Source organism: Cricetulus griseus, assembly GCF_003668045.3.
Source record: "Cricetulus griseus strain 17A/GY chromosome 1 unlocalized genomic scaffold, alternate assembly CriGri-PICRH-1.0 chr1_1, whole genome shotgun sequence".
Taxonomy (NCBI): Eukaryota; Metazoa; Chordata; class Mammalia; order Rodentia; family Cricetidae; genus Cricetulus; species Cricetulus griseus.
In genome coordinates this window covers 214,382,072-214,398,935 of record NW_023276807.1, presented here as the reverse complement: position 1 = coordinate 214,398,935, position 16,864 = coordinate 214,382,072, and the positions used below count along the sequence as shown (strand labels likewise).

Here is a 16,864-nt window from a genome sequence, read left to right as displayed (position 1 = left end):
GTTTCTTTGGGAACATGTTTCTCTTGTCACTGCCAGAGGCTTTTTCTCTCAGCATGGAAATTCTGATATACTATGCTAATGACATTTCAGACTATGACAGTGTATTGTTTATTCTCTTTTTTATAAAGAAACTTTCAATCCTTCATGAGTCAGATATATGTAAGTTTGAATACAGTTCTATCACTTTTAGTTAATTGACATACATTGGTCTCTAGTCCAGATGATTGTAAGGCTCTCTCAGGGGAGTTGTAAAGATTAAATGTAAATTGTTTAGTATTGTAGCTGATAACCTGAATAGAGGTGATTAGTGATTATGTTTATTCCTTCTATTATTTAATTTTTATTTTTTTCTCTTAACAGACTATGCCCAAGCAATGATTCTGGTAAATGAAGCAACTATAAGTAACAGTCCAACAAAGGGTATGTTCATTGCTTATTCCAGTCCTACTATTCTTGGTTCTTTCCTTGCCAATCTTAATCTGTCAAGTTAAAGATAACTTGAAATAACATGTAAGATCCCCATTGCTATGTTTTATGAACCATAGTTTGCTTTATGAAAAGTCCTACCCCTCCAGAGATAGGGAACACACTTCTACCAAGCACCCAAGGAAAATGAAAGTTTATTTCTTTTCTTCATAAAATACCATGTAAAGAGGGGAAATAGAGTTCTAAGAGTCTAAAGAACTGTAAGCTTATTTTCTATAAAGAGCACTGTTAGGAAAGCACAACCCATTATAGGTAAGTTGATGGATAATTATTATTTTTTTAAATTCATCTTGGTTTCAAACTACTGATCTTCTAAGAGCTAAGCATGTTTGGTTTAAAAATATCAAAAATAACAAATTAAAACTTATTCATAAGACTTCTGACATCAGGTGTGTGCATTTTCTGCAGCAAGCAGGTTTCCAGTTTCATGTAGCTACTGGTGAGATGTCACATGTTAAGCAGTCAGTCAGTACCCTAAGACTTGCCCTTACTTGGAATGTCAATCACAAATGCTGGGCCTCTGTAACTTCTGGCTGACTTGCCTGAAGATGGGGGTTCTGATAACACTCACTATACGTTTAATCATTTGCTGGAGATGTGGTTCAGTGGTTAAGAGTGTTTTCTGCTTTTCCAGAGGACTCAAGTTCGTAGCACCCATGCTTGACACCTCACATTCACCTGTAACTCCTCCAGGAGCTCTGACATCCTAATCTGGCCTCTGTGGGCACCAGCATTCATGTTCACATACTCCACACAGATAAACATGTATACGCATCATGTAAAAATAAATCTCTTTTAAAATTTTTGCTGCAATAGCTCAAGAAACTCAAGGAGATACATTTTGTCCTCTTAACAGTTTATTATGAAAAGTGTTATAAAGGACAGAGATTAATAGCCAGGTGAAGAAGCATGTGGGAGACAGTTTGGGGAGTATACTACCCTTCTTGTATATGAATGCTTTCACCAACCCAAAGCCTCTGACCCCCATTATTTAGGGCATTTGTGGAGGTCCCATTACATAGGCATGAATGCATGAATAGTGCACTGACCACTGGTGACTGATGTCTCCCGCCTTTCTTACTTCCTGGACTTGATTCAGTCTGAAAATTCCAACCCTGTAATTGTTCTTTCTTACTTTGTTTTTTGTTTTTCTAATGGACCAACCACCATGCTGAAGCTGTCTAGGGATTCTAGTTAGCAGTCATCTCAGTAGTAAACTACACAAACATCACCCTGGAGGCCAAAGCCTTTAGAAGTGTTTGGAACTAAGACCAAAATTACAATAGAAGATGGTGTTCTCACTCTATCACTTGGGAAATTACAAAGGATTGTAGTAATTCTGTCAGGAACTAGGGCAGACCAAATATATAATTCTTGTTGTGCCACAAATACCAAGACTAAAAATGACAGTTTGAAGTTATTTTATCAATAGTATCACTCCATAAATTTTAATCTCTCATAACTTTGCCCTAAGTGTTGAAAGTGCATTTACCAAATTTTCATTTATATTGTTAGATATTCTCAGCAAATTTTGCTAGCTTTTGTTTTGCTATCAAAATTTGCAGCCTTAAAGTTTTTAACTCTATGAAAAAGTTGTAGAGCATGATGCCAGTGTATTTTGGGTGATTTTTTTCTCAGTATTCTCAATTTCATTGCTAATTTGTCCTCTTAAAAAAATTCTTTCCTTTCAGTATTCTTCAGTAACATTTGGAATTATAAGGGAAGAAACGTGTGTGTGTGAGTATGTGTGTGTGTGGTATTGGGGGCTATAAATCAAACTCATAAAGAAAATTTTCAGTCTAAAAGGTATATAGGTATGTTGATTCAATGTACACAGACGTGAATACTCAACATAGCAGCGAGTTTTGAAACTGATGTCACGTTTGATGATTATTATGTGCAGCGTGCGCCTTATGGGCGAGTCCCAGGTCCACCTGGCACCTGTCCCAGGACTATTGGGCGGGGCTAGGGTGTCTCCCTACACACGTTAGTAGGGGAGGGTAAGCAGAAGGGCACTTCTAGAGCAGATGGTTTCTTAGAAGAGAGTGGAGAACAGAGAAGTAGGTGTGACTTTTGAAAGGTGAATGAGCTCTGAGGAAAATAAATGGGCTATACTCTAGATTGTAATAGTTAGTGTCTGTATGGGCATAGTGCTAGCTAGCATCCTGTATTTTCATGTGATGGCTCAAGTCTTCTAGTTGAATCTTCTGGAAGAGGAGTTTTATAGCTTTCTTTTTTTCTCTTTCTTTGAGGATCCAATTTTTAAAAATCAAGGGGAGAAAAATACCTTTTCCTTTATTTGTTGATTCTCAAATATTCCTCTGCACAGTTTCATTGTGAACACACCCTTAAGGGATTACAGTAGTTTTGTAGGAGGGAGAGGGAAAGGCTTTTAAAGGGAAGGAGAGAAAATGATACAAGGAGTTAATCCTAATACTTCTTTTCCTCTCTTAAAACAAGGTATCTTCAACTCAGTTGGGTTTGTGTTTGGAGTCACTACCAATAGAAATGCTATGTCATGATTTTATGTTTTATATAGTCTATTCACCTGAATTGGAACCATTTTGTTAGAACAAAAATATATCTGTTTGCCAGTAAAGAAAAACAAAAAGGCTTGGTGTTGAGATCAAAACAAGCCCTTGGAGATCTAGTCTATACTCCCTAGATACTGATTAAACCACTGGTTACCTTTTCTTCCCTTGCTTAGTTACAACTGTAATTACTCGTTGTTTTCCAATAAAAAAAGAAAGAAAAAAAAATAGACCAGGGGTAAAAAGATGTACAAGGAAATAAGAGATGACAAATAGATCAAAAGAGATAATCAAATGCTTTAAACCATCCTCAAACAAAAGGAAAGAAGATACCCAAAGGCCTTAAAACACCATGCCATTTGTCTATAAAATTTAGACAGAATTAATACTTGATAATCACCTGAAATAGCTATTATTTTGATTAAATTGATATCAAACTCATTGTCCAGGAGTACTTTCTTCAAAGTTTTTAAAAATTATTCTGAATTATTTTCTTAATACTTTTGAAAATATTGACAATCTTATTGCTGAGTCTCAAAAATATTAGTATCTTTGCAAATTTTAGTGTTCCATATGGGCATAATTTCTAATCAGTGAAGATATGATTTGGCTGTCTTAGTGAATGATTCTTAACTTTGTATTTCTGTTGCTCATATTTGTACTTTTTCCATGTAGATCATATACCTGTGACTCAGAATGAACAGGAAAACAAATCAAATGCATTTCCCTCTACATCATGTGAAAACTCCTTTCCTGAGGACTGTACCATTCTGTATGTATACATTATCTGTGTTAATACTCCCTTAATATGCTCTTTACTAAACATCCCTAAGCAATTACCTCTTTTTATAAAATTTAGCTTAGGATATCTACCTTTTATTAATGAACTGAAATTTGCCAAAGCAACTTTGAGAAAAACCCTTAAACATCTGGAGTATTAAAATTGCCTCCAGTGTCAATTGAGTATTGTCAGCACCTGTAAGAGTATCAGGTCTGAGAAGAAGCCCTGCTGTTTTACCCTGTCTCCTCTGCTTCTGAGTTCAGTGAACATTCCTTAGCTCCCAGGAGACTTATGCATACCTGGCAAACAGCAAGGCCTGCACCAAAACCTTCAAATGCTGATGAAAGTCCTAACTCGTTGCTCTAAATTTTACTTGTTTCAGCTATCAAATTAAACTGGCCCTTTTAAAAAAAATTCTCAAGAAAAAAATCTTTTTCTGTTTTTACTTTCTGTTCTTTGAAGATTGTAGATAAACACTGTTACATGTAATTTGCATAATTTTATAAAAGGTAGAGATGTCTTGTTGGGTTTGGTTTTTCTTTCTTTTTTTTTTTTTTTTTTTTTCTAACAAGGTCTCATTAGAGAGGTGAGACTGGCCTTGAATTGTAACCTCAGCTTCCCAGTTGAGACATCAGTGTAGTTTGAGTCTCAAAACAATTTCTTACAGAAACCAAAGTTCACACTTTTGTAACTCCCTTCACTGTCTTTTAGTAGCTCACAATTTTTTTTTATTAGAAATGCTAACCCAATATATAGCATAAAATCTCATTAGTTTTTAAACACAGACCAACCATTCTAATATAATAAGATTTTTTTTTCACAAAAATTTCTGCCCAACAAGTTCCCTTTCAGTTTCTCCTTAGGCAATTACATATTTTTAAAGATACATTTTTTATTTTTAATTATGTGTATGGATATGTGCACATGTGAGTGCAGGTGCCCACAGAAGCCGGAAGGGGGTGTCCAGTCTCTGGAACTGGAGTTACAGGTGGTTGTTAGCTACCCAGCATGGAACTAAGCCCAGTCCTCTGGATCAGCATGAAGCACTTGTAGTCACTGAGCCATGTCTTCAGCCCCAAGCAATTATAGTTTATTCCTGATAAACTTTACTTTTTGGATAAGTTCTTTATAACAGCATACCAGAAAGCTTTTAATTTCAGACATTTTGTTTATAATGCTCTTTTTTTTTTCTAGCTTATCTTGTACAAATACCTTTTGAATCTTTTAGTACGATCACTGAAAATATATTGAATGAAATATGGCCAAAACCAAAGCCTTCTTGCTTGCTTACTATATCAGAGACTTTTTTTTTTTATTTTTTAGAAAGATCTGTTTAAACAACTTCAGATTTGCTTTGCTCTATTACTGTCTTTCCTGCATGCATGTCTCTTATATGGTTGTCATGAGAAACCAAAGTTTACTGCTTTAGAATTCTGTAGTATCACCAAACTCTCTGAAAACTTAGTGTGCACGTGCGCCCACACACCCACACACCCACCCACCACCCCAAAATTCTGGTTGACCTAGAATTTTCTGACTTAGCTCTTGGTTTACTCAGCAACTAGTATTATCTTTTCAAATTCTAATACCTAGAATCATAAGCTTGATACCTTCTTCTAGCAAATCAGGTAGCATTTTCTCTGTTTGTTCTTCTGTATTTGAAATACTTTTTCTTTTTTCCCCCAAAACCTCCAGAGTTGAATATAGAGTCCTTGATGCTTTTAAATGAAGTAAAATTCTATTACATTCTCTTAACTATTAGAATCTGAGGTCCTTAGCTCCAGGACAGCCTCCAAAGCCACAGAGAAACCCTGTCTTGAAAAACACCCCCAAAACAAACAAACAAGAAAAACCACCTCAGTTTCTTTCTATTTTTGTCTGGTCTTTATAACCTGAGAGCCATACTTACAGGTGAAAAAGATAACAGCAAACTTGTTTTCTAGAGACTCTTCATTCTCTGTTGTGTGCCATCTTCCTCCCAATATTATTTTCTTGTCCCAAGCTTAGCATTAATTTAAAAAAAATTTTTCATTTACATTTTTGAAAGCTCCAATTCTTACCAGTATCAAATTGTAATAGTACTTCCCTTATAGATTTAGACCAATATCTTTGTTTATAACTGATCATCTTTCTTTGTTAAATTCTTTTAAAAACTTGAGCTGGGCATATAGCACATAACTTTAATCTGAGCACTAAGGAAGCAGAGGCAGTAGAATAACTGCAGCTTCAAGGCTGTCAGTGATTTCCAAGTCAGTCAGGTCTACATTGGAGACCTTGTTGATTGATTGATAGGTAGGTAGATAGCTAAGCTTCCCAAAGAAATTAAATTGACTTCTTTAGCCACTAATCCATACCATTAGGTATATTCTTGATTGCACACTCAAAGCTTCATTTCTTTAGTGCTTCTGAGAACTCTTGGACTGGACTGTCACTCAAAGATCAGACCTGAGCTCATATATCCAGAGATATCTTTTCAGATGAAAGAACATGTCTAATTAAGCTCAGAATTTTCTTCTTTGCATTAAGAATTCCAAGGCAAGAGTTCACTCTTACCTAGAATTTTTTTGTTTGGTTGGTTTCATTTTTCTCAAGACAGGGTTTCTCTGTGTAGTCTAACTCTGTGTACTGCAACTTGTTCTGTAGACCAGGTGACCTTGAACTCAGAGATCTGCCTGCATCTGTCTCTCGAGTGCTGGATTTTTTTTTTTTTTTAAGCAGATAGGGTATATTTATTAGGTAAATATGTCTTACTTACAGTGCACCAAGACAACTATCAGGAAAGCAGAGCAAGTGAGAGACGTTTCCCACGTGTGTCCCTGACTCTTAAGCTACACTCACATCATCCTGTCCTAGGGAGCATGGCCAGGTATACCGTAGCCAGCCCCAGTAGGCATGGTCAGGGTGACCCCTACAATAGGCAAAGTCAGAAAGTGTTTCACATCAAGAAATTAATGCACAGAAGTTATGAAATTAAGGTAAAATAAATTTCTAGGCCATTGTTCAGGCAGGAACTGTTTATCATCAGTTTAACCTACTATCCAACCATGATATCCATGTTTATAGTCTAATTTAGACATGAAAAATTATATTTTTGATTTTTCGTTTTATATATATATTTGGATTACAAACAAGATTGAATTACATGACGTTCCCAGTTCCCTTCTCCCTCCCTTCCTCCTCTACCACTACCCCCCAACTAAAATCCTACCTATCATGTGTCCTTTCTTGTAATCTACACCTGGCACAAAATTTCTGCTTCCTCATGACCTCTTCATCCTTTTCTTCCCTTGTCACTCTCGTAGCTTCCTCCCCCCTTCCCATGTTCTCAATTTGGTCAGGGGATGGTGACCCTTTCCCCTTCTCCAGGGGACAAAGTTTGTCTTTTGTAGGGTCTTCCTTGTTTACTAGTTTCTCTGGCAATGTTGATTGTAGGATGGTAATCCCTTACTCTATGTCTAAGAGTGCTGGAATTTTTAAAGGAGCTCACCGACACTCTGTTAACTAGAATTATTTTAAAATAATTTGATTTGGATTTCCCAAGGGTTATGAGGTGTGTGTTGTTTGTTTGTCGTGTGTGTGTGTGTGTGTGTGTGTGTGTGTGTGTGTGTGTGTGTGTGTGTGTGTGTGTGTGTGTGTGTGTGTGTGTGTAGCCAGCCACCAGCTTCAGAACCCCCAAATAACACACAGAGTCTTATATTACTAGATTTTCTTATTTGCTAGCTCTGTCTTAAGTATCAACCATAACCATTGATCTATATATTTTATAAAGTATAATCTTATCGAGGACGCCAGTGGCATAGGTCCTCTCTTTCTGGGCCCACACGGCAACTCTGTCTTTACTGCATTTCCCAGAATCCTCCTTGACTCCTAGCTCCACCTATTTTGCCTTCCTATTGGCCAACAATGCTTTATTTACCAACCAATTACAATTAGACAAACATACACACAGAAGGACTTCCCCCATCAGGTTAGTTTTTTTTTTTCTTTCAATGGTTAAACCCCTTAATTGGCCAGTAATCTCATAGGCAAGTTAATAAGCTATGTGGTAGATTCTCAGCCCCATGAATTGCTCAAGATAAACAACATGTCATAATGGTAAGATCAAGCATGAAAGTCTTAGGAATAGGAATCAGGCTTTCAGCATTTCCTCCCCTGCTGCCCCACCTACCTCCTATCCCGTCCCCTTTCTGCTCCTCAGGGAGGGTGAGGCCTTCCATGGGGGAATCTTTAAAGTCTGTCATATCATTTGAAGCAGGGCCTAGGCCCTCCCCTGTGTCTCTAGGCTGAGAGAGTATCCCTCTTGTGGAATAGGCTCACAAAGTCCATTCCTATACTAGGGATAAATACTGATTCACTACTAGAGGCCCCATAGATTGCCCAGGCCTCCTAACTGACACCCACATTCAGGGGGTCTGGGATGGTCCTATGCTGGTTTCCCAGCTATCAGTCTGGGGTCCATGAACAACATGTTGTTCAGATCAGCTGTTTCTGTGGGTTTCTCCAGCCAGGTCTTGACCCCTTTGCTCATCACTCCCTCTCTGCAACTGGATTCCAGGAGTTAGGCTCAGTGTTTAGCTGTGGGTATCTGCTTCTGCTTCCATCAGCTACTGGGTGAAGGCTCTAGGGTGGCATATAAGGTAGTCATCAATCTCATTATCGGAGAAGGGCATTTAAGGTAGCCTCTCCACTACTTAGATTGTAGTGGAGGTGTAGTGTTGGGGTCATCCTTGTAGATCTCTGAACATTTGCCTAGTGCCAGATTTCTCTTAAAACCCATAATGGCTCCCTCTATTATAGTATCTCTTTTCCTGCTCTGTTCTATTCTTCCCCTGACTCAAGCTTCCTGCTCCCTCATGTCCTCCTCTCCCTTCCTCTTCTCCCCTTCTCTTTATCCTAACTCCCTCTCCCCTCCCTTCATGTTCCCAATTTGCTCAGAAGATCCCCTTTCCCTTCCCCTTCTCTGGTGGACCATGTATGTCTCTCTTAGAGTCCTTCTTGTTTCCTAGCTTCTCTGGCAGTGATTGTAGGCTGGTACTCCTTTGCTCTATGTCTAAAATCCATATACGAGTGATACATACCATGTTTGTCTTTTTGTGCCTGGGTTACCTCTCTCAGGATGGTTTCTTCTAGTTCCATCCATTTACCTGCAAATTTCAAAATTCCATTGTTTTTTCCCACTGAATAGTACTCCATTGTGTAAATGTACATTTTCTTTATCCATTCTTCGGTTGAGGGGCATCTAGGTTGCTTCCAAGTTCTGGCTATTACAAATAAAGCTGCTATGAACATGGTTGAACAGATGTCCTTGTTGTATGAATGTGCATCTTTTGGGTATTGTGGAATTGCTGGATGTTGTGGTAGATTCATTCCCATTTTCTTGAGGAGTCGCCATACTGATTTCTAAAGTGGCTGTACAAGTTGGCACTCCCACCAGCAGTGGAGGAGTGATCCCCTTTCTCCACATCCTCTCCAGCATAAACTGTCATTGGTGTTTTTGATTTTAGCCATTCTGATGGGAGTAAGATGGTATCTCACAGTTGTTTTGATTTGCATTTTCCTGATGGCTAAGAATGTTGAGCACTTTCTTAAGTGCCTTTCAGCCAAGGCACTTGGCTCTGTTGAGAATTGTCTATTTAGTTCTGTACCCCACTTTTTTTTTTTTTTTTTTTTTTTTTTTTTTTTTTTTTTTTTTTGGTTTTTCGAGACAGGGTTTCTCTGTGGCTTTGGAGACTATCCTGGAACTAGGTCTTGTAGACCAGGCTGGTCTTGAACTCACAGAGATCCGCTTACCTCTGCCTCCCGAGTTCTGGGATTAAAGGCGTGCGCCACCAATGCCCGGCCTGTACCCCACTTTTAACTGGATTATTTAGTGTTTTGGTGACTAGCTTCTTGAGTTCTTTGTATATTTTGGAAATCAGCCCTCTGTCAGATATGGGGTTAGTGAAGACCTTTTCCCATTCTGTGGGAAAGTTTTTTCTTGTTGTCTGTGTCCTTTGTTACAGGCCAATCTTATTGATGCACTTTCTCAATTCTTACTCATTCCAAATATGTCTAGGTTTGTGTCAAATTGACAAAAAAAAAAAAAAAAAACACAGTTACTTTAAAAATTTATAATTTATTGTAAAAACTAATTCTCTATTTAGAGTATTATCTTCTAAGGTAATGGAACTCTCATTGTAGTTTTCATTGCATCAGACACTGAGGAATTCTTTGATGATTAATGAAAAGTATATAAATGATCATTTCACCAAAAGAGTGATAAGCATGTATTTATTAGAGAAAGATGTTTTTAAAACAAGATGCTATTTTTCATCTAAGTCACCTTGACACTTGCTGAGATATAACTTATTATTCTGGATATTAGTAAATAGAGAAGAGAGGGAGCATCAGACACTACACTTTTCCTATACCAGTTATGTACCCGGATAACTCAAGAGTTAGAAATATTTCTTTGTAAAATAATTTCAGCCATTGAGATGACTCAGCAGGTAAGGGCACCAGCCTAAAACCTGACAACCTGAATTTGATCCCTGGAATCCACTTGATGGAAAGAGAGGACAGACTCCCAAAAGTAGTCCTCTGCCCTTCACATACACACAACAAACAAATGTGAGGAAAAAAAAAAAAAGCCAAGTTTTTAAACATTGCAGCCCAGAGAAGTCAATAATGATGATGTATTGGTTTGGTTGCAATCTGTGTCCTCCATAGCCCAAACAAGTAAGGCCCTCCATCTAGTTGTGATGAGGACATTTATTTGGTTTTAAACTTTTAGTTTGTGAAGAAGCAGTGGTCTTATAAAATGTAGCAATATTAGCAATATTAAATTTCTGTAAAAGTTTCCTCATACTTTGAATGATCACAAAGCCTAAGTGAAGTATTCATGACGGTTTGACTGAAAATACCCACACTCTGCTTATCACTCTTTATCATCTCAAAGAGTGACTTTTCAAGATCTTGTGTACCTCTTGGAGCTGATACCAGTACCTGTGATTAATTTCTTCCTGTCCTCCTCCCCCACAAAATTTTGAACTTGAATCTTAGATTCTAGGATTACCAATTAACTTACATTACTTTAGTAGAGAATTGAATTAAATATCGTCATCACTAGGTGGCATTAGCTAATTTCCAAAATGTGAGAAATGACAGAACAAGTGACAATTAATTTTAGCAGATATCATAAAAATGAAGGGGAAGATGCATTAATACTAGGTTAAAGGGAAAGAAAAAAATACTAGAAGCAAACATAGCTGAAGTTTGTGTTTGGATAGATGATGTGGGTAATTGAAAATATTGAACTTTGTTAGAAACATCTACTGAATTGTTTTGGGTAAAAAGATGTGATGACAGAACTTGCTTTAAAATCCTGCAGAAGAAAGTGGATGGTCAAGAGAAAGAAAAGAATAGAATAAATTAAGTTAAAAATGTTGGTAATTAGTAAAGCCTGATGACAAGGGTCAAAGTTAAAGGTCGGCACAGCCATATTAGTGAGATTTCAGTTAATAGCTACTGGCAGTAAAGAAAGAACTAAACTCCAATCGTTTTGTGTAGGAGTGACTGGGCATCTAAAAGGGTTATAAATTATAGAGCAATCTTGGGCTCACATAAGAACTTAAAAATGTGTGGTCAGTGTGAATGACTAAAACAGCTGTGTCTATTAGTTGACATTTAGCATTATTATCAAAGTGGGGATGTAGCTAATTGATAGACCCATGACCACCATACATAAGGTCTGCTATCCTTAGGATCAAAACAAAATGCCATTGTCATTGAAGTTAGAATTCCATTCTCCTACAGAAACTGGAAAACTGATGCCCCCCAAATTACTTTTGTTCCCCAAAAGCATTATTTTCAGATCTTTAGGAAAGATAATTTTGTATGGAAGACATAGGCAGGAAACTGGAAAGGATCATGAGTGTTAGCCCCTCTCAGTAGTCCTCAAAGAAAGTGTAGGGAGACTGGCAGTGTATCTGTCCATCATTAGATCCAGGAACAACTTTACATTCTCTTGGTAGTATGGAGTTTTATCAGGAAGAATTTGGGTTTTGTTAGCTTTTTGCTGCTGTTGTTTTTACCATTCTGTATTTACAACCCAAAACCTCATACATGCATGCTAAGATGTACTTTATCACTGAGCTGCAACCCCAATCCTTCGGGCTTTTCAAAGAAAGGCATGGATCATCATAGGCATGTGGCCTTATGCTTACTAGGAACTTTGACAGTGTAGTTATCTTCTAGTGCAGAAGTTTGGATAAAGTCCGTTTTTGATGAGATTTCTGTAGTTCTCAAAGGGACATCTGGGTCTTTATAAGAAAATATATTCTTGTATGTGATTTTTATTAACCAAGGTTTTCTTGTTATTTTAATGTGTTTTTCTATTGAGTAGTAATTCCTATTAAAGAGATGTAAGAATAATCAGGAAGTTGGTCAAGGATTTATGTCCTAAGATGTTCATCAAAGCACTAACAGAGACAAATTGGAAATAGTTCCAACATTAGAAAATTTATATACAAGTAATACTATATGGTTTTACCCATTAGTCTGAAATCCAAAATTACCGAGACCCCTTCATTGATGAAATTGTGTACATAGCCAGTTAAAGGAACTTGTCCTCTGAGTGAGTAAGATTGTCAGTATTAACAGAAATTGGTTTATAGTAGCATAATGTGACTAACAGAAATGGTAGAGAGAGCTGTACACTGTGAAGTTGCTTCACATATCACTGTTCGAGTGATGATTTGTAACCTCAGAGCATTCCATGTGTTTCAGTGTCTATTTCATACTAAACACAGACAAAAGCAAATAAAATACCTGTTCTAATGTATAGTAGACACTTAGTAAAATAAAATTTGAGTTCTTTGAAGAAGTTTAAAAATTGGGTTCAAGTCAAGTGGTGGTGGCGCACGCCTTTAGTCTCAGCACTTTAGAGGCAGAAGCAGACAGATCTCTTGTTTATGTATATAGGCCAGCCTGGTCTACAAAGTGAGTTCCAGGACAGGATCCAAAAAGCTACACAGAGAAACCCTGTCTGTACCAAAAAAAATGGGGGGGTTTCAAAATACAAGAACTTTTTTTCAGATTTTTTCCCCTTAAATTGAATACCATCCCATTTTATTTTGTCAGTTTGCTATTCTCAGAGTATCAATATGGTTGACAGCTGGATTACATATTGTGGAGAAAAACCAGTTAAATAGTTGTTAGATGGAGGCTTTGTAAAGGATTCTTTGTTACGATAAATCTTTCCGCCAAAAGCTGCCTGAGCCCCACCGCCACGTGTGAGCTTTATGCCAGCCGCCTGCCTGAGTTAGGCCCAAATAAATATGCAGAAACTTGTATTAGGTTCAGTGCTGCTTGGCCAATGACTAGGATTCCTCATCTGTTAGCTCAGTCTTAATTATCATAAATCTATATATTTTATAAGACTTATCTTATCGGACGCCTTGTTGGAGTCCCTCCTGGCTGGTGGATCACATCCTGCCGCTGGAGGAGGAAGGGGAAAAGAGGGCCCTTCCTGTTTCTCTTTCGCTTAAATATGAGTCTCCTTGCTATGTCACTTCCTGCCTGGATCAGCACTTCTCTACTACATTTCTCAGAATCCTCTTTGACTCCTAGTTCCGTCTAACTTGCTGTCTCATTGGCCAAACAGTATTTTATTCAATAATCAATAAGATAAACATACACAGTAGTACATTCCCCATCAATTCTTAACTAATTTTTCAGCTATCTTAGTTTTCCTAGGCAAAAGCTTAGCAAATCCCACATGAAGAAATGCTGTTTTTAGCCTTTGCACAAACGCAGGTCCAAATGCATGTGTCAGAGCCTAGTAGAAAGTCACAGCTAGGTTCAACTTCCTGGAATAGTCTTAAGTTATGTCTGATCTTTGGATGCCTCGAGAATGTATAAAATGCTTCAGAGTCTAGGTTATCTTACGGTTGTCCAAGAAGATATAGTAATTGCCACATTAGTGTGCAATGTTTTTAAAAAATGAAGCTAGATTATAAATTTAAGGTACTAATAATTAATTTATTCTAATAGATCTACAGGAAACAAAGCATCCCTGCTTGAGAACATTAAATCTGCAGACCTGAGGGAGAAGGAACCCCCTTTGAGTGTATCTTTCCATAGCCATGTCTGCTCCAGTGCTTGTCTAATGCAAACACCACTGTCCTTGAAGGGAGAAAACCCTCTACAGCTACCCATCAGATGTCACTTCCAAAGACGACATGCAAAGACAAACTCTCATTCTTCTGCTCTTCACGTGAATTATAAAACACCTTGTGGACGGAGTCTAAGAAACATGGATGAAGTTTTTCATTACCTTATTGAGACAGAGTGTAACTTTTTATTCACAGACAACTTTTCTTTCAATACTTATGTTCAGTTGACTCGGAATTACCCAAAACAAGATGCAGTAGTTTCTGAATTGGATATTAGTAATGGAGTGGAATCAGTGCCAATTTCTTTCTGTAATGAGATTGACAGTAGGAAACTTCCATCATTTAAGTACAGAAAGACAACGTGGCCTCGAGCATGCTATCTAAATTTTTCCAGCATGTTTTCTGATTCATGTGACTGTTCTGAGGGATGCATAGACATGTAAGTAGAAAAACATGTTATTTCAATCTCTGAATGTAGATGGATTTGTCTAATCCTACCGTGTTCCAGGTTGTTATTCTGTCTGTCTAAAGCCTGTGCACAAATTGTATGAAATAGATGAACAGACAGCATTACATTAACCATGTCTTTGCCAAAACTGGTAATTTGAAATTTATTTCCTCTAAGGATGAGTATTCCCTTTTATGTAGTACCATAGTTATAATAGCAGTTACAGAACTATTTATGAGTACTATACATGCCCAAACCTTTTTGAATACACTCATTCTCTTTGTCACCACAAAAACCTGTGTGTTAGGTAATGCATTTCTGTCATACAAATAAGGAAATTAGTCTCAGAAACAAATTCAAAGAGGTCACAGCAGACAAATTGGAGAGGCAGTATTAGAACTTTTGTTCCTAATTTCTATGTCACTTACCATATTTTACTTTTACAAATACCAGCTAGGTTTTTTTGGAATTTCAGTGTGCTCACAACTGTCATTCTTTAACCATTGTATTGACATTCCATCAAGAAAATGAAAACATGTTCTGATACATTAAGACCCTGAAAAACATTTTATTTATGTTTTTTATTTAGATTAGAAACAATCTTATTTTACATATTAATCCCAGTTCTGTCTCCCTCCCATCCTCCCATGCCCTCACCAATCCCCATCCCATCCCCTTTTTGCTCCCCAGGGAGAGTGAGTCCTTCCATGGGGGAGTCCTTCAAAGTCTGGCACATCATTTGGGGTAGGGCCTAGGCCCTCCCCCATGTATCTAGGCTGAGAGAGTATCCCTGTATGAGGAATGGGCTCCCAAAGTCCATTTGTAACTGACACCCACGTTTGGGAGTGTAGGAGGGGGCCTGGTTCAATCCTATGCTGGTTTCATAGCTGTCAGTCTAGGGAGAAAAACAAGATGTGTATAATACTTGTGTCTGTAGGTTTGCTGGTAAGAGGGTAGATTTGTGTATGTATGGTTAACTCTATGCAAATCTGGCTACCTATACTAAGTAAAAGAAAAAGGAAAATTATTTTAATTCATTTATTCCCTCATTATCTGAGAGGTATATTCAAGGACCCCCCAAATGCTTAAAATCTTGTATTAGTAACAAAGTCTATTTATTCTTCTCCTACATGCTCTGAAACATTGCAGGTATTTGATCTGATAATGGCTATTGAGTGACAGACTGGTAAGCCATGGATCTGCCTGTCATTTTTTATTTCTTATTGAGAAAATGGTGAACACTATCTACACTATAGCAGTTCCTTCCTTTACAATAGCTTCAGTTCCAATGGTCAATTGTAGTTTAAAAATATTGTGCTGGAGAGGTGTTTCAGGCGTTAAGAGGACTGGCTGCTCTTCTAGAGGACCCAGGTTCAATGCCCACCTCCCCCATGGCAGTTCATATTAGTGCCAAGGGATCCACTACACTCCCTAGGCAACAAGCATCAGGTACACAAGTGGTGCATAGTATTGCATTCGGACAAAACACCCATATATATTAATAATAATAATAAAAACATTAGGTGGAGAGTTCCATATACACTCAGTTCATAAGTTTTTAAGTACATGCTGTTGGGAGTGCCTCACTTGGAATGTGAATCATCTCTTTGTCCACACTGTTCATAAGCTGCCACTCAGTCATGAAACAGCTACATTGATTATCAGATCAAGTATCATACTTGCAATACATTCAAGTAAGTCTTATTTTACTTAATTGCCCCAAAGGATACAAGTAATGATATGTAGGAAAATAAAACATGCAGGGAAGATTAATTCTGGTATCATGTGGCAATGTTTCAAAGTATTGGGAAAGGCACAAATAAATAGACTTTGGTACTAATACAAGGTTTTAAGTATTCAGGAGTTCTTGAATATATCTCTCTGATAATGAGGGAATAACTATTAAAATAATCTATAATAGAAGAGCAGAACTAAGACTATCAACAATGGGGCATCTGAGGAGTAAAACACCCATTTTGAAAAACTAAAATCCATACAATTAAATGTCTGTTGCATGATCAAATAACTCAGTGCAGTTTATATTAGTTGCAATAAGCTTTTGGTTGGTACTATTTTTCATGTACGCCTATTGTGTTTAGAGGAGTTTCCATATAGTCCTTGAGCAAAACCCCTCTTATAAATAAAAGTACCATGTTTTTTAATGGCATTTACAAAGTCTCATAACTTGTTTTTTTTTTTTTTATTTTGACTTATCTATCCACTACCTTTCTTTTAGAAAAAAATGTCCATGTCTTCAGTTGACAGCAAAGAATGCCAAAGCATGTCCCTTGTCACCTGATGGAATGTGTACTGGATATAAATATAAAAGACTGAAGAGACTCATACCTACTGGGTGAGGAACCTTAGGAATTTGTTACAGTGTATGTGTGTGTCTGTGAAGGATGGTACTTTTGTATGTTGTGTGCATGGTGGGGCGGTACCTCTGCCTGTGCATGCGCTGGCG

At 37.4% G+C, this 16,864-nt stretch overlaps 1 protein-coding gene across 6 annotated transcripts in view; it reads left to right on the top strand.

The window, feature by feature from the left end:
• Setdb2 (SET domain bifurcated histone lysine methyltransferase 2) overlaps positions 1 to 16,864 on the top strand; it is a 66,451-nt gene that overhangs the window by 7,935 nt on the left and 41,652 nt on the right. For all 6 annotated transcript variants that reach the window (XM_035452223.1, XM_027390427.2, XM_027390428.2 and 3 more), the window contains 4 exons: positions 361 to 420; positions 3,693 to 3,789; positions 13,831 to 14,391; positions 16,637 to 16,753. In XM_035452223.1, the coding sequence (XP_035308114.1) occupies positions 361 to 420; positions 3,693 to 3,789; positions 13,831 to 14,391; positions 16,637 to 16,753 (835 nt within the window). The remainder of the gene's footprint in view (positions 1 to 360; positions 421 to 3,692; positions 3,790 to 13,830; positions 14,392 to 16,636; positions 16,754 to 16,864) is intronic.